At 43.4% G+C, this 23,881-nt stretch overlaps 1 protein-coding gene and 1 non-coding gene across 5 annotated transcripts in view; one reads left to right on the top strand and one right to left on the bottom strand.

Moving 5' to 3' along the window:
* Positions 1–6,556: 6,556 nt before the first annotated feature.
* On the top strand, positions 6,557–6,628 carry Trnah-gug (transfer RNA histidin (anticodon GUG)). The gene has a single exon. It is a non-coding gene; the product is annotated as a tRNA-His (tRNA).
* A 7,707-nt stretch (positions 6,629–14,335) lies between these two features.
* The window catches only part of LOC134205642 (lysophosphatidylcholine acyltransferase), an 83,939-nt gene continuing 74,393 nt past the window's right edge, over positions 14,336–23,881 (bottom strand). For all 4 annotated transcript variants that reach the window (XM_062681089.1, XM_062681086.1, XM_062681087.1 and 1 more), the window contains 2 exons: positions 15,266–15,401; positions 14,336–15,162 (listed from right to left, as the gene is read on the bottom strand). In XM_062681089.1, coding sequence (XP_062537073.1) covers positions 15,074–15,162; positions 15,266–15,401 — 225 coding nt within the window. In that variant the 3' untranslated portion in view covers positions 14,336–15,073. The remainder of the gene's footprint in view (positions 15,163–15,265; positions 15,402–23,881) is intronic.

Below are 23,881 nucleotides of genomic sequence, written 5' to 3'. Positions count from 1 at the left end.
GAATATCAAAACCTTAGAAGACACCATCCTCAAAAATGTCCGAAATAAAGGAGATATAAGCAGAATCAGAAGTGGCACGAAACCACAAGCAAATATATTTTTTTGCTACGTTTGGTTTTCGCCCGCGATGGGAACGTACGTGGCAAAGTGAAGAGAACTTCAAGAATTAATTACACATAGTTCTTTTCAGGGAACTATTTATCCAAGAAGAGGTATTGGCGTCTTCATCGATTTGGCTGTCATCGGCGGAAAGTTAAATTTTCTGGCAAGATTATTTGGTTATGTTTCTGTTAGTCATTAGAATTGAAATCAGTTTTCTCCGAGCCATCATTTTATACAAAAGAAGGTCAATCCGAGATAAACTTTCTTCTTGCGCCGTCAGAAAGCGCTCGATTGAAGGGATGATGCAATAAATTTGTTGAATGGATGTAATCACTAACAGCAACTAAGCTACCACGCCAAACCCAATGCCACCGAAACAGTTCATTTTCACAATTAACTCTTTCTTTCCATAAAATGCTGGTCCTGAGAAGAACCTATTTTCTTTTCCCAATGCGCCTTTCCAATAACTAAATGCAATAACTAAATCCCCACTCGATGATTTTTCGCTCGCTCCTTGCGGAATCCCTATCAAAATGGCTCGCGCGCGCCGGAAAGCAGCTTTCTTGTATTCAATAAATTAAGCCCGTTAGCCTCGCCTTTTTGTGACTGATATGCACTCATAACTATTAATGAAGGGGCGGGGCTAATGGAATTACTTCATTAGATACTTCATTAGGGCTAATGGAATTACTTCATTAGATAGATTAGATAAATTCAGGGGGTATTTAAAAAGCTGGGAAAGTTTAGGTTGACCGAGAAATTAATGAATTCCAACCGCGCAAAAAAAAACCTGGGTGTATACGAAAGCTGCTTTTCGGTGCGAGAGCCATTTTGATCGAGATTCCGCAGACAACGAACCGTTCGGAGAATGACAAATTCTAAGAATCTTATGAAACTTTCTTGCAAGATTCCGAATTTGGTTATTAGATGTTGGTTATCTAAGATGCGTATTGATGCGAAGAATAACAACAGAAATTTGACTCAAGACGAAGTTTCTCCATATTACCAAACATTATCTCTTGGCATCTGTCTGTCCGAGCGACGTTCACCGATGGGTGGTTGCTGTAGAAAGTTTCCACTGAGGTGGCGTCTTCATTGATTTTATGGAATCACTAACAGCAACCAAGCTACCACGCCAAACCCAATGCCACCGAAACAGTCCATTTTCGCAATTAACTCTTTCTTTTCGTAAAATGTTGGTCCTGAGAAGAACCAATTTCCTTTTCCCAATTCCCATTCCAATAACTAACTGCATCTAATCGCTTGTCCACACCTTGCGTTGCAACTGTCCAACCGCCACTTGATGATTTTTCGCTAAGCCTCCAAAGGTTGAAACAAATTTGCAGCATTGCCACACTGTCACCCACTTCGTGCTGCTGTGTCCGCTCCGCTGCATCGAATGTCGAACCGCTCTCTGTGGAATCTCGATCAAAATGGCTCGCGCGCGCCGAACAGCAGCTTTCTTGTATTTAATAAATTAAGCCCGTTAGCCCCACCCCTTTGTTACTGATATGGGTGTAAATATAATGTGCACTCATAACGATTAATGAAGGGGCAAGGCTAATGAAATTTCTTCATTAGATATAAGAAAGCTGCTTTTCGGCACGCGCGAGCCATTTCGATCGGGATTCCACAGATAACGGACCATTCGGAGAATGACAAATTCTAAGAATCCTATGAAACTTTCTCGCAAGATTATGAATTCGATTATGAGATGCTGTTTATCTAAGATGCGTTTTGTTGCGAGGAATGACAACAGAAATTTGACTCAAGACGAAGTTTCTTCATATTACAAAACATTATCTTTCGGCATCTGTCTGTCCGAGCGACGTTCACTGATGGATGGTCGTGTAGATAGTTTCCACTGAGGTGGCGTCTTAGTTGATTTTATACAAAAGAAGGTTGATCCGACTATCCGAAATAAACTTTCTTTGAAGTGCAAAACTCAATCGTAAATAGCGGATTTGATAGCGCGTCGGAGGGAGATGATGTGGTGAATTTTAATGGATGGAATCACTAACAGCAACCAAACTACCACGCCAAACCCGATGCCACCGAAACATTCCATTTTCGCAATTTACTCTTTCTTTTCATGAAATGTTGGTCCTGAGAAGAACCAATTTTCTTTTCCCAATGTTCCTTTCCAACTAACTGACACCACAATTTGTAATAAATTTTCAGCATCGGCACTAGCGGTGCGGGATCGCCACAGTGCTACTTTTATGGTAAACCTTTTCTACATATGAAATTCTGGTTCGTTGAGGTTGAATGATCTGCAGCAACACATCGAGCATCACCACCAATGCGATGGATTTTCTTTGAAAATGTTATTGGCGCCTCCATGATGCTGTGTCCGCTCCGCTGCGATCGCTTTGATGCGTCTGCTCTGCGTAAAATCTTGTTCAAACTGAGGATTAGAACCAAACCCGCAAGTGATTGATTTTTGATTTCTGTGCTAGTGATGCATGTACGTAATTGGTTAGTTCACCTATTTCTAAACTTTTTATCAATTATCGATAATGAATAGTTAAAAATAAGTATTTTCAAATAGAAACAAAGAAGCGTTGACTCATCCTTGATCGAATGGTCCAAAAAAATTGGAAATCCATCGATAAATTGCTGAGATATTAAAGTTTAAAGTCTATCATATTTTCGTTACGGTCCCCGATTTTCGCAATCGTCAAGTGTACCCCAATATAGAAAACACAGACGTAGTCCTACGTCAAAAAAGTTACAATGGAGTGAGTAAGGGCATCTTTAGTAGAGTTATAAATCGTATGGGAGTTAGGAAATTAAATTGAAACTGTAAAAATGCCATCTTCAACAGACGTTATAGTTTTAAAAATTCGAACAGTTTCGTCGGGAAATTTATAACTGGAATACTGCTCAGTTGTATTTTTGCACGAATTTGCAACAGAATTTACTCGAGTTTTATTTCATTCAAAACAATACAAGATGACGTCATCAGCTACAAAAAATACTATTTCATCGACATCATAACATTTTGACATTTGAATTGGCCTCGGAAGATTATTTTTTCGTTTTCCAGTATAAAACATGTGCAGTTTATAACTGCTACTGCAGATGCATTTCGTGTTTTATATCTTTGACAGTTATAAAATGTAAAACTTGGGAAATAAATGTAACTATAACTGTAACATTACTAAAGATGCCCTAAGGGTTGGGAATGGTCAATCTTGGCCTTATGTAATTTGTGAATGATCTCTTCTTAAACGTTTTGTTTCTAAAGCTCCCTGCCTGGTAGGGTCGAAGGTAGATTAGCGGAAAATGATCATAGTAGCCTGAATATGCGGAAGGTAGAAAGGAGAGCAATATACTCGGGCAAGGACCGGGAACAGCCGGCTGCTGGCCAGCGGCGTGAAGTGCGTGTGCACTATATGTTCCAGAAATGAAGTCAAATTAGCTATCCGTGAAGCGGCTGGTGCAATGGGGATTTGTAGTCATCTTCGATGCGAGCGGAGCCAGGATCATAAGAGGTGAGAGAGTGTGTGCGACTTGTTTATATTGCGCCAACCAACCGAGCGTGTAGCCAAGGCAACGACGACTGACGACTGTGTGCATGCATGGCATCGACGGTTGGGCCATCGTGACTGTGAAGAAATTTTGAAACTGCAAACCATGGCGGACGGCGTAAAAGTGAAGAACTGCAGCTGCACCGATGCTTGTGAAGTATGTATTGAAGGCAAGATGCACAGAACACCATTTCCGAAGGCGTCAGAAACTACATCGTCGGCTGTGATGGATCTGGTTCATACCGACGTCTGTGTGCCAATGCGGACGACGACACTGGCCGGAAGGCGGTATTTCATCACGTTCATCGATGACTACAGTAAGTACACGGTGGTCTATTTGATGCGTCAGAAATCCGAAGCGCTCGAGAAAGTCAAGGAGTACGTCGAAATGGCCAAGACGCAGTTCGGAAAGAAACCCAAGATTTTGCGGTCCGATCGTGGTAAAACGGCATTGTTGGTCAACTGACGGTACCGTATTCCCCACAGCAAAATGGGGTGGCCGAACGGAAGAAGCGGTACCTTGTCGAAATGGCCAGGTGCATGATCATCGACGGAAATCTGAACAACCGTTTCTGGGGAGAAGCGGTAATGATGGCCAACTACATGCAGAACAGACTGCCGTCGCGGTCCATCAGCGGCACACCATATGAACGGTGGCACGGGAAGAAGCCCAATCTCGGACACATCCAGCGGTTTGGCGTGGCCGCGTACTGTCTTGTGCCAAATGCGAAGCGCGGGAAGCTGAATCATAAGGCCATCAAGCAAAGATTCCTCGGATACAGCGAGGTGTCCAAGGCGTACCGCCTGGTCGACGAAGCAACAGGGAAGGTAACTATAAGTCGAGATGTTAAATTTTTGAAATGGGGGGAGGGGTGGTGTTGGAGAAAATCTGGTTGTTCCATCGATGATCACTTTCCAACGGGTGAAGCCAACGGATGAACAAATCGAATCCGATGACGACGCGGTCTGGCACCAAGTGGCGCAAAGCGATAAAGAAAGAACTGGCGTCAATGCAAGCGAACGATGCCTGGGATTTGGTCGAGATTTTGGAAGCCACGCCATCGGATGCAAACGGCTGTTCGCTCTGAAGCGGGACGAAAATGGTAATACATCGTTACCTCGTTACCAGGTTGGTGGCGCAGGGGGGGGGGGGGTAATTCCAAACCAATGCCTTTCATAGGCTTAATTTGTAGGAGTATTATTTTTTAAACCATATACAATTGTTGGTAAAGTCAACATCATAAATTATTAGAGATGAAGGATCATAAGGTCAACCACTCAAAATGTAAAATACGTTTAAAACCAAATATGCTGAAATAAAAATGAATTTAAGTTAAAGTTGGCGCAGGGGTTCAACCAACGACACGGGACGGACTATGGAGAAGTTTTTGCACCCGTTTTGCGACGCGCCACGTTTCGTACTTTGATGTCTGTAGCAGATCCCTGCCTGTATAGGAAGCGAGTTGGTAGCAAGTGGTGCTACGTTCTCGTGTATGTTGACGATCTCATCGTGGCAAGTGAAAATGAGAGCATTATTGGTGCGTTGAAGCTAGTGCTGCAGAAGAATTTCCAGATCACCAGTCTTGGCGACGTCAAGTTGTACTTGGGAATCGAAGTTAATCGGGACCGAAACGGAGATTTCATCATCAGCCAGCGGAGGTATATCGAGAACGTTGTCCGTTCTGTCAGCCTACAGGACGCAAAAGGGTCGATCCTGGATATTGCAAGATAGAAGAGGACGGCAATCTGTTCCCAAACAATTTGGAATACCAGAATGAAGTTGGGCAGTTACTGTATATCGCAGTCAACAGCAGATCTGACATCGGCGGCAATCTCGATCCTGAGACGTAAGGTGAGTTGTCCAACACAACGTGACTGGGACTAGCTGAAGCGAACAGTACGCTACTTGAAGGGGACGGCGGACTTGAAGCATCGTTTGAGCAGCAGCGGTGATTCGTCCGGTCTGATCGATTTCGCCGATGCCGATTGAGCACAATATTGTGGGCTAGCCGGAAGCAAACCTGCGTCTCCTTATCCACAGCAGAAGCGGAGTTTGTAGCCCTTTCCGAAGCATCCCAGGAGACGTTTTGGCTGCAAAGATTGTTGGAGGACCTACACACTTAGCTCATTTTACAGTATTCGGTAAATTTTACCGAAATCTCAACCGCTGAACTGTTCGGTAAATTAATTTACAGATTTTTTGTAATTTTTTCCATTGCTCAACTGTCAAAATCACCGAAAATCAGTAAAATAATTTACCGAACAGTTCAGCGGTTGAGATTTCGGTAAAATTTTACCGAAATCGGCGATTTATTTTAAGTGTGTAGGTGAGAGATCGAATATATTAGTACATGAAGATAACCAGAGCTGTTTGAAGATGCTGGACTCCGAAAAGATCAGCAACGATACGAAGCACATTTCGACTAAATATATTTTAGTATTTTTGTTTCAAAACTACATCATCCAATAGCGAAGACATAATTACATCCGGTGGATGCTTCATTTGATTGTATTTCGCTTCAGTTTTCAAAAAAACTGCCTTTTGCAACATTTTTTCCAAGAGGGGAAATCGACGATTCACTCTCATGCTCTCTGATATATAAGGTGGGTGGTTTTATTACTGGGGGTGGTACGAGCACGTGGCTGTCTTTCTCGCCAATGACTGGATGACGGTAATTTGAGCCAACGTCTATTAAACATAACGCACTTAAGCCTTACCTGATTCAATTCAATGAGATTGAAATTTTCACTAGAACAATAATATTTAAATGAAAAATTTGTCCTTGCAAATTAATAATGTTCAAGGACGGCATCATCGCACCATCTTAGCTAAGTGGATGAATCTAAGCTTTTCCATGATGACCATGAACATTTAGAAAGCATTCGTTTTCCAATTCATACGAAGTTACCCACCCTCGATAGCCGTGATCGTCTAGTGGTTAGGACCCTACGTTGTGGCCGTAGTAACCCAGGTTCGAATCCTGGTCACGGCAATGACTTTCAACAGTCATTGTCACGGAGAGGAATTTTTTTAAGGTTATGATATACTGTTCGTCGACTAGTGAAATTCAGAAAAACAAATATAGGCTGTTACCTGAAGAAAAAGGTAATAAAAATAGTCAATTAGTCCATCCCCTCATAACAAGCAAAAATAGAATCGAATTTCATAACATTTTGCAATATGTGGCTTGAAAGGAGCTTTATATGTTTAAACGTTTTGTATACAAACTTGTATGCAATACACGCTTGTACGAAACATTTAAGCTTTTGAAATAATTCAAAGGTGGTGAAAGCTTACTGTTTCTCTTATTACATATATTATAGGGTAGCTATCTTTATTTGGAACCCTAAACAGAATTTAATATCAATGCCGATGCTATTTCCCTCACTAGATGAGGTGAGAGTTTAGGTCAGAGCCTTTTATGTTCAATAGAGGTAATCAATTGTAAAGCGCGGGAAGAGAATAATATTGAAACCGGTGAACTGGTCGCTCGACGAACTGGGAGATCAGTGAGAAGTCAAGATCCAGGACACTGCGATTCGATTACAAAGTAATTTTTCTGAAACGCAGAATGCCTCAACGAAATTGACTTGACAAGTCAAGGTCAACTTTCTAAAAAAAACCCAAATTTATCCCCCAGTGGTGATTATGCCTTTCACGATTCAATGTGTTGAATTCGAATTAGTATGGTAAATGCAACGTAAATTGCCTACATTTAGGCGGTTAATAGCTTTGATGCGATTATATTGTCGGCGTAGCACCAAGTTAGAATTCGGAAGTCAGGACTTCCGAACCGAACTTTCTTCCGAAGTTTTATTTGTCAAACTAATTGATGCGTTGTTTAGCGCATCTTTAGGCGAATCCAGCGCACTACTTCCGAAGTTGGGAAATTTGCCTGTATCTGGAGAAAAATCCAACTTCGGTATAAAAAGCGGTATAAATTTATTCCGGATACACAATATCACGCTGCTTAAAAATAACTCAACTATGAGAGTAATGGATTGCTTCACGACTAAATTGATTAATGATTTAAAATGTGCATGTACACAGCGTATTTGATAAAAGAAAAATAGAAATATTATTCAAACCGCATGAGATATTAGCAAACAAAAACAATAGTGTCCAACTAGGAAAGTTTCTCCGTTGAATGAAACTAGTTGCACTCGAATCGGTCAAGTCCTTCTATATGAAACGTGTTTAACAATAAAAAATTCCTGGCTACACACACACACACACACACACACACACACACACACACACACACACACACACACACACACACAAGGGGCAGCAGGGACTTTGTCCAAGGGCTTGACGACCCTCCCCATGGCCACTGCGAGTTAGGGGCCTGTCTAGGATGTGGTGGGGTTTGACAGTGGGCTCTGTTGAACCTCTATAAAAGCTGCATGTGTCTGTAAGCAGGCCCTATCACAGCGACCGTGCGCCGCTCAAAGCACACAAGCCCAAGAGGAGTGCCAACTGGCACATCAGGATTCATACCAGTAAGATCCTGATTATGGTATACTGGTCACGGCAAACGACATTGGACGATTCTCGGTTTTTGGATAGGATTAGGCGTATATGGGCTGACAGTCGAGCTATTCTGTTTCCTGAGTAAAAAGAGTGACATCTTTTGAAATGGCAGGCAGGCTAATGGTTCGACTGCCTCCGTCCCGGTAAACAACCTGGCAGGCCTCCGGTAACGCTCAACACCTGTCACCTAGACTGGTGGGTAGTAGGTTCAGATGTAACATTCCTGATCTACGTCGATCCGGCTCTGAACACGGTGCTATAAGGCACCGGAGTCAACCTTGCATGGACCTCACTGTTTACAAAGGCACCCATGGGATCACAAAAGGCGACTATCTACAACGGGTAGAGATAACGGCCCGGAGGGGGACCCTTTAACATGGAAACGAATACAAAATCAACGAAGGAGCAGGCGGAGCGATTGTTTTCGCAAAGAGTGGGAAGCTGCAGCGATCTCCAGTGATGGCGCAGGCAGCAGTAGCAAGTACCAGCAGTTTGGCCAAGACTTCTGAGAACCAGGCAGGCCAACAGGAGATAGGATCCGAGAATAGGTGTCCACACCAAAATCGGCAAGTAGTGTTATTCAGGAGGAACTACAACTTGGGAGGTCCAACCTGATGGAAGTGCGGAAGCGAGTCAACGAGCTTTATGACTTCGTGAAGGACAAACACAATGTCCACACTAAGATAAAGGTTCTAGTGACGAGCATCAAATCTGCCGTTAAAGCTGCCGAGCACGAACAGAACGCGCTCAAAAAAAGAGCTGAGGCAGCTGAGAGAAGGAGCGGAGCATGCAGCAGACACACAGCAGACACCAATGAGCATCCAAAATACTCGCACGGAGAAGCGAAGCAGGGACTCGCCAGGGGAGCAGGAAGTCCCGAAGAAGCAGCGGAACGTGCACGATTGTGCTAACGTACTAAAGGATGGCGCCAAGAACGGTGAATGGCAAACCGTAGAAAGCCAGCGAGAGAAGAGGAAGAAGCAGAAGGTGACTGTGGAAAAGAAGAAGGAACAGAAGAAGAAAGAAAACGTCGATCTCCTCAGGAGAGGGTCAAGGGCGACGCCCTGATCATCGAAGCGAGCGACAGGACGACGTATGCAGCAATCCTAAGGAAAGTAAGAGATAACCCGGATCTCAAGGACTTGGGAGAGAAAGTAGTGAGGACTAGGCGTACCCAGAAGGGGAGTTGCTGTTCGAGCTGAAGAAAGATCCAACAATCAAAAGCTCGGCCTTCCGGGAGCTCGTTGCCAATTCCTTGGGCAGTGAAGCAAACGTAAGAGCTCTTACACAGGAAGCAGTAGTCGAGTGCAGAGACCTGGACGAGATTACGTCGGAAGACGAACTGAGGGAGGCTCTTGTCTCACAATGTATGCTGAGTGAGGTGCAGATGACGATCCGGCTTAGGAAAGCGTACGGTGGTACACAAGTAGCAGCGATACGATTACCAGCAGTTGCTGCCAACAAAATGGTGGAGGTGGGCAAGGTGAAAGTCGGATGGTCGGTGTGCCCGTTGAGACTCACTCCGCGGGTCACCAAAGAGATGGAGAGATGCTTCAAATGCATGGCGTTTGGACACCAGGCGCGAAACTGCAAAGGTCCGGATAGATCCGGTCTATGTAGAAAATGTGGCGAAGAAGGACACGTTGCTAGGGACTGTACGAAGCAACCGCGATGCCTGCTCTGCAAACCGGAGGACGGAAACGACCATACGACGGGTGGCTTCCAATGCCCTGCATACAAGAAGGCGATGGCGGGCCGAGATTAATGGAGATCATCCAGTTGAATCTCAATCATTGCGACACCGCACAGCAGCTGTTGTGGCAGTCGACAACAGAAGCAATGTGCGACGTGGCAATTATTGCTGAGCCGTACCGGATCCCTTCTGACAACGGCAACTGGGTGGCGGATGCTACGGGGATTGCGGCTATCCAAGTGACGGGCAGATTCCCTATCCAAGAGGTGGTAGACAGCTCTAACGAAGGTTTTGTTGTCGCCAAAATCAACGGGATCTTCGTGTGTAGCTGCTACGCACCCCCACGGTGGACTTTAGAGCAGTATAACAGGATGCTGGATGCACTCACGGAGAAGCTGATCGGCCTTAAACCCGCAATCATCGGAGGCGACTTCAATGCTTGGGCAGTGGATTGGGGGAGCAGGCTGACCAACGCCAGAGGTTACAGTTTGCTGGAGGCGCTTGCAAAGCTGGAAGTCAGACTGTGCAACGAAGGTACCGTTAGTACATTTCGCAGAGACAGCAGGGAGTCCATCATTGACGTGACGTTTTGCAGCCCGTCGCTGGTGAGAAACATGAACTGGAGAGTTTGTGAGGACTACACTCATAGTGATCACCAAGCTATCCGGTATAGTGTTGGAACACGGCTACCGACGACGCGGAGAGGGATAAGGACTACCGGGCGAAGATGGAAAACGAAGGACTTTGACAAGGAGCTTTTCATCGAAGCACTTCGAGTTGACAGCGGCGCAATAAATCTGGAAGCAGATGAACTGACGGAAACGTTAGCAAGGGCTTGCGATGCGTCGATGCCAAGAAAACTGGAGCCATTAGACAGCCGACGCCCAAATTACTGGTGGAACGAATCTCTTGCCAATCTTCGTGCTGCCTGTCTCAGGGCCAGGAGACGTTTTCAGAGGGCAAGGTCTGAAACGGTAAGAGAAGAACGTAAGATAGTTTTCCGGGAAGCTAGAGCGGCTTTCAAACGGGAGATCAAAGTCAGCAAGTCCAACTGCTTCAAGCAGTTGTGCCAAGAAGCTGACGCTGATCCTTGGGGCAATGCTTATCGGGTGGCAATAACGAAAATCAAGGGTCCAGCGACGCCAGCGGAGATGTGTCCGGACAAGCTGAAGATCATCGTGGACGGTCTTTTCCCGCAACATGATTCTACGATGTGGCCGCCTGCACCGTACGAAGATGAAGACCGTGTCACCATTGCAGGTATGCAAGTCTCCAACGACGAGCTGTCATCAGTGGCGAAAGGTCTGAAGAAGAAGAAAGCTCCGGGTCCGGATGGAATTCCAAACGTGGCTTCCAAACTGCGATACTGGCGTTTCCAGATTTGTTCAGGATGGTGCTGCAGAAATGCCTAGCAGATGGTTACTTTCCGAATAAGTGGAAGATTCAGAAACTGGTGTTACTGCCGAAACCAGGAAAACCGTTGGGGAGTCCAGCTTCGTATAGGCCCATATGCCTGCTGGATACACTGGGGAAGCTTTTGGAAAGGATTATCCTTAACAGGCTGACGCAGTTCACGGAGGGTGAGATCGGCTTGTCGGAGAAGCAGTTTGGATTCCGAAAAGGCAGATCGACGGTGGATGCAATTAAGGCGGTCGTTGAAGTTGCAGAGAAAGCATCCAAGAAAAAGAGGTGCGGCAATCGGTTCTGCGCCGTAGTAACAATTGACGTCAAAAACGCGTTCAACAGTGCCAGCTGGGAGGCCATCGCCGTAGCGCTGCATGGAATGCGGGTTCCTGGCTATTTGTGTAGAATCCTTAAGAGCTACTTCGAAAACCGGATTCTGGTCTACGATACGAACTCGGGGCAGAAGTCGATTAGGGTTACGGCGGGTGTTCCGCAAGGCTCCATACTTGGCCCAATGCTGTGGAACGTTATGTACAACGGAGTGCTAAAGCTGAAGTTGCCCAAAGGCGTGCAGATCTTCGGATTCGCGGATGATGTCGTTCTAACGATAACCGGAGAGTCGCTGGAAGAGGTAGATATGCTGGTGGCGGAGACGACCGACGCAGTTGAAAACTGGATGAATGGGGTCAAGCTGCAGCTTGCTCACCACAAAACGGAAGTGATGCTGGTCAGCAACTGCCGAATCATACAGCGAATGCAGATTATCGTCGGAGAGCACGACATACCGTCCGTGCGGGCTTTGAGACATCTAGGAGTGATGATCGACGACCGTTTGAATTTCAACACCCATGTCGACTATTCCTGCGAGAAGGCGGCAAAGATGGTCAGTGCGCTTGCTAGGATCATGCCGAACGTTGGCGGACCGAGAGGCAGCTGTAGGCGTCTTCTGGCGACCGTATCATCCTCAATACTTAGGTACGGCGTTCCAGCCTGGGGAGCTGCGCTCAAGACGAAACGTAATCGCAGGAAGTTGAATAGCGTGTTTCGTCTAATGGCCATTCGAGTGGCGAGTGCGTACCGAACAATTTCGTCAGAGGCAGTTTGCGTTATCGCAGGGATGATTCCAATCTGCATAACCTTAGCAGAGGATATCGAGTGCTACCAACGGAGAGGTACCAGAAATGTGAGGGAGACGATGAGACTGGACTCAATGGTGAAGTGGCAGCAGGAGTGGGACAATGCAGACAATGGAAGGTGGACCCACCGGCTCATCCCCAATGTGTCGACGTGGGTGAACAGGGAGCATGGAGAGGTGAACTTTCACCTCACTCAGTTCCTATCCGGACACGGTTGTTTCCGCCAATATCTGCACCGATGTGGCCATGCGTCATCGCCATTCTGCCCGGCGTGTATCAACGTAGAGGAGACTCCAGAGCACGTGTTATTCGATTGTCCGAGGTTTGCGGAAGCACGTAGAGGAATGCCTGCCCTAAGCGTGGACAACATCGCAGAGCGAATGTGTCACGATGAAGATACGTGGAATGTGGTAAGCAGAGTCGTGAGGCAAATATTGTCAGAGCTGCAGCGTAGATGGAGAAGGGACCAGCAAACAAGCGTCGGCTCGGAGGAAAATCCAGCATAGTGAGCAGTGTTGGCCTCGGGTCGTCGGGGCGCCGGTGAACCGGAAGTTTTCTGCCAACCGGAATCGTCGGACCGACTTCGGCACTCGATCAGTCAACCTGCTGAAGAAAGAAGAAAGAAGAAGGAAGTGCTTCGGGTATGTAGGGCACCGCCAGTGCGGACGTTATCCACCACCGGAACTGTCGGACCACCTCTGCAACCCGAAGACGAAGTCGGCGCAATGCGCGAAAGCGTCCCCTGCGATAGCCGCCGGTAGTCGGGGCACCATCAGTGCGGAAGTTTCCTTCACCGGAACTGGTGGACCACCCTCGACGCCGGTGGAAGTCAGGAGGATTCGAGTGAGGAAGTTTGCGGCACGACCGCCGAGGGATCGAGACAACGTAGCAGTGGATCTCAGCAAACCAGTCGGCGAACTAGCCTAAGCTAGGGGCCGGAATTTTAGAAGAAGTGCATGAGCATAGCCCTTCCCGAAGTAGTCGCAGCATCCCGTGGTCCCGAGGGATCGAGGCAAGGAGGATAAGGGACCCGGTTTATCCGGGAGGCACATTTTAGCAGGTCGGAGGAGCCCATCCCTGTTCGCCTTCGAGCATAGTGTGGATGCTCGAGGTGTCTGTCGCGCAGATTTTGATGGCCTTTAACCCTTGTAAAAAAAAACACACACACACACACACACACACACACACACACACACACACACACACACACACACACACACACACACACACACACACACACACACACACACACACACACACACACACACAGTCAGACATGTGCTCAGTTTTTCGAGCTGAGTCGATTGGTATATAACACTATGGGTCTCCGAGCCTTCTATCAAAATTTGGCTTTTGGAGTGAAATTATAGCCTTCTGGTACAACTTTGTTGTACGAGAAAGGCAAAACCCTATTTTGAAAGCCGTCAACCTGGGAACTGCGGACGCGATCGAATCCAATTTGTTTGTTTTTTAAGTCAGAGGTGTTAAAAATATGTTTGAGTACCATGGTATTGCAATTACAGATGGATCGCCCTCCAGAACTAAGTGTACAAAGTTTTGTCGCGTTTTCTGCTTAACAGACTGAGCCTGCTTGAGGAGTCCTAGATCGGCTAATCCCAGGCAGGTTTTTGTGAAGGCCGATCAACGACGGATCAGAACATTTTATTCAAATTGAAAATAGTTCAAACGTCATTTACCACGTGGTTTAGCGGAAAGATGAATGAAACATCGTAAAACGGAACGCAGAATCAAAATAAAACAGCAAACATAGCAGCAAGAAACATTTGATGCTCATAGAGTAACCAGAAGTTTAATTTAAAAAGGTATTGTTTGAATGATTTAATAATTATTATCGGAGCTCCACGGTATTACACCCAAGGGGTTACATATTACATATAAATTGGATTTTCGGACACAAATAATTAGCACAAGCTTATTTCTACACAAGACTTTACATCTGTTCAACATCACGTCTCTAACCATTTCAGTTTGGGTCATAAATACACGTCAGATAAAACCAGTCAAGATTGTTATAAATACATAACACATATTTGCCAAAGCCGTGTATTATTATTTTTAATTATTTCTGGACATGGATCTCTCATATATCAGAAGCTATTGAAAGACTGTTCACATTACACACAATCGATATTTCGAGTAAACGATGAGTCACACGCACTGCTTCATTTTGTTGATATAGTATCAGGATAGCTGAGCATCCATTTTGATTATGTGGTTTATATCTCTGTACAATACTTTTAGCGTTGGCTATCTTTGATTAAAAGATCATTTGAGTATAGTATCAGTCATTCTTCCCAAACATGGTACAGCATGTAATTTATCCACTTAGCGTGTAACATAAAATCCTTTTAATAACTAAGAGAAGTACATTAGGTTTCCATTTTACGACTTTGTCCAGGTCCTAATACCATAGTAATGACGTTTCCATTCTTATGGCGGCTATTATAAGTTCATTGCATTATGAACACAATAAATAATAAATAGTTCTCTATTATCGATTTAAGTAGACTTTCGAGGATCTTAATTCTTCACGCCACCTATCGACGTTGCTGACTTATGGAAGCTACATTAAAATTAATTCGAAGATCTTATCAACGCAACGGAGGATGGTGCTAGCTACTACAAACTATTGAGGGCGTCTTTTGCATGATTAAGTAAGCCTCATATTGTTGGGATCATTATTTTTCTGGAGTTTCTTCTGGATCGCTGGGTATTTGTCCAGCACACTGGTAAATTGATCTGGAACGATTTCAGTAACGGCACGTGTTAAAATCAGTGTTAAATACTCATTTTGGCTAGAATGAATTTAGGTGACTCATAAGTCATTCCTGAAGGAACTTACCAAACGATATTTCACCCAAATTTGCACTGTCCGCCGTTACAAAGATGGCGTCCGCTTCCTGCGGACTAATCTTCACAAGGTACATCAATGAGTTGTAGAGCGCTTGCCGGGAAACCTTCCCGCGATCTCCATTAAGCTAAAGTATTTAAAAGAAATTAGTTTAGTATAATATTGTTGAATCGATATTTAGTTGAGATTAAATCAGTAATAGTCTAATTTACAATATTGTGAAAACTCATATGTGAATATGTAGAGGAACAGACGGCTTTGGCAAGTTTTGTTCTATTATTGTCAGGGGGTTTTTTTCGACCAAATTTTATGAAATTTGGCCAAAATATTCTTTATTATGCAAAGAATTACTATGTCTGAAACTTGATTATGCATATGTACAACATGTGATAGATTTAGTTCGGAAAAGGTATTGGAGGGTAACCGCCCCTTCGGTGGGGTTTGATCCCACGACCCCAGTTCGCATGACAGGTAAGCTTTCCCTACTAAGCTACGAAGGACCTCCGTCGTCCACTGCAGCTTAGCGGGTACTGATGAAACCAAATTCCCAGCACCAGGTACCAGCCGATCTCTCGCAATACATTTTCAGAACTAACTCTCTCAAATGTATTTTTGTACACATCATGTCAACCAAGTAGGATGAGTATTTAGTATTGTCCGGCTCCTACACACTTGCTTCATCAGCAACGGCGCTCAATGAAGTAGGGTTGTGTGAGGTTGTGCCAGTTTGGTCGTCAGATCCCAACACGACCACACAAGCGAAGAGAGATCGCCACTCGAGATCAGTACATTCAAAGTTAATTGCCTATATGCCGGGTATTAAGCCACCCGGAGTGGAAATTAATTACTATGTCTGAAACTTGATTATGCATATGTACAACATGTGATAGATTTAGTTCGGAAAAGGTATTTGAGGAATATTTAAGGAATTTGAGCATAATCAGTCATAAAAAAACCCTGAAAATAATAGAACAAAACCTGCCAAAGCCGTCATTCCCCCTACATTATGTAAGAGATATTGATTTGGAAAATGTATCGGAGGTAACCACTTTCCCTTCGATGGGACTCGAACCCATGACCCTAGAGTACTCTAGACTAGTGCTTCAGCCAACTAAGCTACGAAGGACCTCCGTCGGCCTTCGCAACCTAGCGGCTACTGAACGAGCTCGAGATTCCCAAATTGGACGCATAGTCAAATCACTCGCAATCCATTTCTCAAGCCAACACTTCCACATGTGTATAGTACACTTTCACATTAGAGGAGCGTGAGTTTTTAGAATGTCTGGTGGCTACACATATTCTTCATCAGCAACTGTACTGACCAAGTGAGCCCAATTTGGGAATCTCGAGCTCGTTCAGTAGCCGCTAGGTTGCGAAGGCCGACGGAGGTCCTTCGTAGCTTAGTTGGTTAAGGCACCAGTCTAGCGTACTGTAGGGTCATGGGTTGGAGTCCCATCGAAGGAAAAGTGGTTATCTCCGGGATTTGATCTCCCATGTAATTTAAATGGGAGCGGGATTTGCATTTCTCTTGACAGAAGTCATCACGAAAAAAAAATTTCCCGAAACACAATCGCGGGAAAATTGTAAGGTTAAAAATCCCATCTCTATACATGCAAATCTCGCGGAGAAACAATTCGATTTGAATTTATTCCGCACGGGAAATGCGTAATCTCTGACGGAAATTTACTATGGAACCTAGTGAAGTGGGTAGTGAAAAGTGAGAAATGTGAGAAACGTGAAGAGAAAACTGAGTAATGAGAAACGAGAATTGAAAAATGAGAAGTGAGCAGTGAGAAATTAGTATACTAAGTGAGAAATGAGAATAAGAAGTAAGAAGTCAAAAATTAGAAGTGAAAAGTGAGAGATAAGTAGTGAGAAGTGAGAAATAAGTAATGTAGTGAGTAGTGAGAATGAGACGTGTAAAGTGAAAAATTAGAAAATAAAAATTGAAAAGTGACTAATGAGAAGTGAGAAATCGGGACCGATTTGCGATTTGAGCGTAACTCATTGAGGCCATGTCCGAAAGAAAATTCGCGTTATCTGTTAGTATCAATGTTTTTGAAATTGTGTGTTCTCGAAGTTATGTATCAGAAAAATCCACGCCAGACAGTTAATGTTAGACTAAACAATAGACTATAGATTCCATATAACCTCTTCCCCACACATCCGCTCAACGAGGTTGTCCGAGGTTGTATACATGCCTAACCTACACATTCCGGGCACTCCGCAGAATCTGCGAACCCGAACCTATACAGAAACTTTTTAAAACAGCCATGTCACATGTGATAGGTGGAAGTTGACCTGAGTGACCATGCTCCCTACTAATCCAATTCGATACCTCCGGTCAGTCTGTGGCTCCACCGACCTTTGACTGCAGTGTCCCATGCCATTTGAGCAACGAAGCTGCTCTATTGACACGTCGCACTTGCACAGAGTCCCTGTCGTTGAAACACTCCACATCTTCCTCCAGAACGTATATTATGCCTATCGTCCGTTATGCCAAACGTCCATTATGCCTAACGTACTTATGCCTAACGTCCTTATGCCTAACGTACTTATGCCTAACGTCGCGGACCCCTCTCCTATTTAAACCACGCGCTATCTTACCCGTTTCCGTTATCGACCGAATTGCTTCGATGGTAGAACGGCCTTTACGGAACCCATACTGGTTGCTTGATAAGTCACCAGCATACTCCATATAGTCCGTCAATCTATTCAGGATCACCCTCTCTAGCAACTTACCAGTTGTGTCGAGTAGGAAAATTGATCTGTATGCCGAAGGCTTTCCCGGGGATTTCCCAGGTTTAGGCAATCGTTAGTCACTAGCGGTATTACGTTCGGTGAGTCGTACGGTGTGGCGGGTCAGTCCGATGAGTCATGCTTCGGGAACAAACCTTTAACGAACCTAGCTAACATCTCGGAGATTTCTCAGGAAGTGTGCTGTTGGTCCTAGCCATCACTATCCTGTATGCATCTCCCCATGGAGTATTATTGGCCATCCTACACAGCTTTTCAAAGCAGGCTCTTTTACTTGATTTTGTAGTTCATAGCTCTGCTCGCTGTTTGAAACACCCGGCGTTAGAGGTGTGCGCCGGTCCGATATTCGTCGGCGGCGGCGTTTGTCAGAATTCTGGTCGGCGGCGGCGGCGTTTTCGGCGTCACGCCGACAGCCATTTTAGCCGGCGGCGGCGGCGGCGTGAATCGGCGTGGCGATTTTTTCATTACGTTTTTCTAAGATTTTTGTTTTGCATTTTTTCGGGATATTTTCATGACATTAAAAGAATAATCTTTTTAATTTCACATGAAAAATCTAATGAACTTCTCCAGAAAAATCTATAAGTTTTTTCCAAAATTTGAAAAATATTTTCGGATTGTTTGAAGTTTTGAGAAATCTTCAGAACTATTAAGAGAAGCTCTTTTTAATTCCCAAATAAAATTGTTTGGAATTTCAGCAATTTTGAATCAGCAATTTCAGTGCGGCTGGTAGGATGAGTGTTTTACCGTTGGTTTTCTCAGTCTAGAATAATAAAGACGGCTAGTTTGGCATGCCAACGATAAAACAGAATTTCCGCGGGAAACTCTAAGGAGTTTTCGAGAAAAAAATCTCTGGACTATTTAGCAGAAATTCTTTAACGGAAAGTTTAAGTTTAACGAAAACTTCTTTAGAATTTCCACGAAGGATTGTTCAAAATGTTTCAACGAAAAATTATTCGAAATTCGATAACTGAAAGTTATTTAACTGCACGGTTAGAAAAAAGTACCTAATATTAGGTACTTTTAATTCAAATCGGGGGTTCAGTGTGGGAACCCAAAATTAAGTATTTTTTTCTCCAAATTAAGTAAAATTCACTTAATATTAAATAAAATATATTTAATTTTAAATAGAAACTAACCAAAAGCTAGGTGAATTTCACTCAACTTTTGTAAACATGAGATTACTCAACGTTGGGTTCCCACACTTAAATGCCCTTGTTGAGTGGTTTTGCTCTTCATTTTATGACAACAAAGGGAAGAGGGAGGGAGATGCAAGAGAAAAAAAGTACCTAAAATTAGGTACTTTTTTCTAACCGTGTGCAATGCTTTTAAGGAGGTTATACAACAAAGCCACAAATCGGCCATCTTGGAAACCACGTGCTTTTTCTAGTGATTTTTCAAGAGCACGAATTGAGAGAACCACAACGCCTATGGAGATGAAACATCCGTAGATCGTTTGCTTACTTATGCTAAACAATCGACTTTAATTTCAACATTGTACGAGAATTATTACGCTAGATTTGAACTTTTCATAACAGGAGTAGAAACCGTGTGGTGAATTTGAAATTCACCACTTGGCTTGATTGTATAATCACCTTAACTGCATTTGGAAAGTTACATCAGTTTTGCAGTTATCGGACAGCTGAGCTTCAAATCGATGTCAAAGTCGATGATAACTGCATAGCGGTCAAGATAGCGGTGAACAATCAGATGCACTTTTATTTTGACGACGTCTGTTATCGAACGACTAGTGTATTGTCCATAAGAAATTCTTGGGAAATTCCATTGGCCGAACGGCGTATGTCCGAACTGGTAATTTTGCTGAAAAAGTCGTTTTCCCTAACAGGTCGTTCGACCGAATAGGTCATCAAAATGCCCAAAAATGCCGTTTGGCCGATGTGATCGTTTGATAGAATGCGTCATTTATCCGAAAATATCGTTTAGGTCAACAGTTCATACGGCCAAATGTCAATAACTGAATGGGTAATTTAGTCCAAAATATCCATTCGTTTGGCCTAATGACATTTACGTTCAAAAGGCCTTTTGTCAAACGACCGTTGAACGAAATTTCGTAACCGCTCTACTTTTAAGTCGATACTGGCATTGAAACCAAAAGCCATCAGACATCTAATAAAATCCCGTTGAGCCGAATTGAACGTTTATCCGAAACTGTTATCAGGTCAAAAATGGTTTTACCAAAAATGTAGTTCGACCGAAAACGACATACTGCCGAAATTGACATTCAGCCGAACTGGTAATTTAGCCGAAAAAAATCGTTTAACCGAATAGATCATTTGACCGAAAATGCCGTTTGGTGGGAATGGTAATTTGGCCCGGAAATGTGTTTTCTGCAAATCAACCCTTCTGGCCGAACGGCATTTTCTGCCAAATGACTTATTTTTTGGCAAAATGATCAATTGAGCCGAACAACACTTTTTAAAGAAGGTTGCAGAAAGGACATTTTTGGGCTAAATGACTCTTTCTGCCAAATACTACATTTTTTACCGAACATCATTTTCGTTCAAATGATGTATGATGGTTAAACGACTTTTCACCCGAAAATTTCAGTCAAATGACGCTTTCGGCCAAACTACTCTTTCGGTCAAACTAGTTTTGATCTGATAACAGTTTCCATGAAACGTTTTGCTACCTGGATAGATGTCTTTTGGACATCCAGTATCGGCTTAAAAATAGACAGGCCACGGAATTTTGTTCAATGGTCAACTGACAAAAAGACCATTTCGCCAATCAAGTGGCCATTTCTGACAATATTACCCGTTCAGTACGAGGTTCAGTCATTGAAATTTGACCGTATGACCCCGTTGGACCAAATGACATTTTTGGCCAAATGGCCCATTCTGTCGAAAAACTATTTCTGCTAAATGTCATTTTTGGCCAACGATCGTTTCGGCCAGACAACCTGTTAGGGCAAACGGGTTTTTCGGCCAAATTACTAGCTGGCCGTCTGTCACTTTCGGCCAATGGAACTTACCAAGAACTTCTTATCGAAAATAGAAAGAATTTTCTGAACAAATCCAAAAACATTCTTTAAAAATTCCGATCATTATTCCGATGTTTTAAAGTTGGCTATGCCACACTAGCCGTTTAATGATAAATTTCTCTCTGCGAAAAAAAATTAACTCTTATAAAAGATAATCTTGTTTAATCTAGATTGAGGAAGTCAACGTTAAAGCATCCAAATTTTCTGTGTGAATTTCAAAGAATACTCGACAGAGAATCAATAGGAACTTTCCGTGAGTATTCCGAATATTTTCCTTTAGAAATTTAGAACAACTTCCCGTAAAAACTCAGTAATCCCAAAAAGCTCTCGAAACTTGAAAGTAGTTCCCGTGGAAAATCTGAAAATAATTTTCAAATGAATACTCTGGAAAAACTTGAAGAATTTTTTAGAGAAGTACATCATTTTTTTAGGCGAAATTCGAAAGATTCTCCCTTTATTGTCGTGAAAATATCCAAAATGACCAATTCAGCCGAACGACACTTTCGACCGAATGTCGATCAAATTGCCCTTTCGACTATTTCGGCCGAAGAACATATTGACGATTTTTTCAGCTAAAGGAACTGTTCGTCCAAATGACATTCTCGGCCAAATATCTTTAGGCTAGATATCTTAGCAAAGTCTGAAAACATAATGAGTGCATATAGAAAACATAAAATGATATGGCATCAAACTGTGTACTTATTTTGCTATCGGAAACTAATATCAAATTTAGTTTTCGATTTGCTCTCATCGCCAGCAGAAATAGTTTTTGATTTGATGGCACAGTAAGATAATTCTGTTATACGTTTTGTTATTTTAACCGTTAACACAACCAAAAATTTATCAAATTAATCGATGATTTCACAACATTAAACAAGTTATTGATTAGCTCTTAAGCTTCGCTCGGGTAGGCTTCTACCAAATAGTCTTTTCGGTTAAACAATTTAGCCTAACAACTTTCAGCCTTGTGACTTTCTGCCGAACAACTCTTTTCTGTTCAAAAATTAAATATCAATTTTTTTTTTGATTTCAACGGGAACTCCTTCGCAATTTTCACGCTTAGAGTTTCCATTGAAAATTTGAATCGGCGTGGAAAATTATAGATCAGCGGCGTGACAAATTTTAAACGGCGGCGCGCCGATGCAAAAATGTCGGCGGCGGCGGCGTGCCAAAAACTGTCGGCGGCGGCGGCGTGGCGCGGCGGCGCACACCTCTACCCGGCGTCTTTCTAACCTTCGCTTCGGTTCTATGACGTCGCAACCTTCTTTTAGCTCTAAGACAGGTTATGCGAAGATCAGCTATCGTGCTCGTCCACCAGTGCGCCGGTTTACGGTTCCCGGTTGGCATAGTCCTCCTGGGAATTGTCACGTCACATGCTCGTGTTAGTACATCGGATAGCTCATCACCACTAAGGCTTAGAGTCAGATTTTCCCACCGTAGTGATTCTTCCAGCAGTTCTGGGTCGAACTGCGAGGTACGCCATCCTAGTTCAGCTTTACTGACTCGCCTTGTGATTCTGTTGGGGGTATTGCTGACCATAAAACGTATTTCCTGATGGTCACTAGCAGTATACCCTTCTTGAACCCTCCATTCAGACTCCACTGTCAATCCCGCGCTGCAGGAGGCCACATCGATGTATGACTCGCCATTCGGTCCTCTGAACGTTGACGCGTGCAGAGCTGTTACAAACTGACCAAATTCCAATCCGCGAAATCCGTGACTAACGAAATGAAATCAGCGACTGCATAACCAAAACAAAAATAATGACCTTCTCACGTAGAAACACATTTTAATGCAAAATTACAATAATATTGCTTTTAATCTATCGTAACTTTGATCAACAGAAAAAAAATGTGTGCCGTATAATGTGTCGAATGGTAAAGCAGATATAATTTCATGGTTTATAAATAAATGTATCCTTGCATTGCTCATCGGTATCTACATTCTATTTGATAAAGTATCAGAGGCCAACCAGTTTAAAGCCGAAATTGAGTCTGTGTCATTTGACATGATGTCATTTGGCATAAAAGCCTTCAGGCTTAATCGCTTGTTAAATAGTGTTTGGATGTCAAAGCTCACAAATTCAAATTTCACTGAAAATAAAGTATATGATGCTTTATATAAAGATACATTATTTTGTCAAATAATAAAACTTGTGCATAGGCTATACTTTCAAGCAGAACTGACTCTCAAATTGAGCCAAAATACTTATGGCTAAGTATTTCAGTCAATTGAAGGGTTTCGAGGCTTGCAATTGGCGACTCAGAACTATTGGATTCTACACACTCGAACTGACATCGATACGAGGTTCGAAGTTGTTCAAATGGCGTTGGGTCACACGTAAATCACAAATTGGTAAATGATAATCTTGAAGAGCAATAACTGCAATAATTTAATTACTATGTCTGAAACTGGATTATGCATATGTACAACATGGGATAGATTTAGTTCGGAAAAGGTATTGGAAGATAACCGCCCCTTCGGTGGGGTTTGATCCCACGACCCCAGTTCGCATGACAGGTGCTTTCCCTACTAAGCTACGGTGGGATCAAACCCCACCGAAGGGGCGGTTACCCTCCAATACCTTTTCCGAACTAAATCTATCACATGTTGTACATATGCATAATCAAGTTTCAGTAATTAATTTCCACTCCGGGTGGCTTAATATCCGGCATATAGGCAATTAACTTTGAATGTACTGTATTTAAATGTTTAAAAAAGTGGTCAACATACGGTGTGCTGTCCACGAGGTGATGAATGGAGCTATCATCACTGCATAGTTCATAATAAAGCAGAGGGGAATATGTTGTTGGCACCCATTTCTCCAAATCTTTTTTCAGAAGCACGATATC

This window comes from Armigeres subalbatus, chromosome 1 (genome assembly GCF_024139115.2).
Source record: "Armigeres subalbatus isolate Guangzhou_Male chromosome 1, GZ_Asu_2, whole genome shotgun sequence".
Taxonomy (NCBI): domain Eukaryota; kingdom Metazoa; phylum Arthropoda; class Insecta; order Diptera; family Culicidae; genus Armigeres; species Armigeres subalbatus.
Note: the sequence above shows the minus strand (reverse complement) of the source record. Positions and strands in the feature narration are given on the sequence as shown.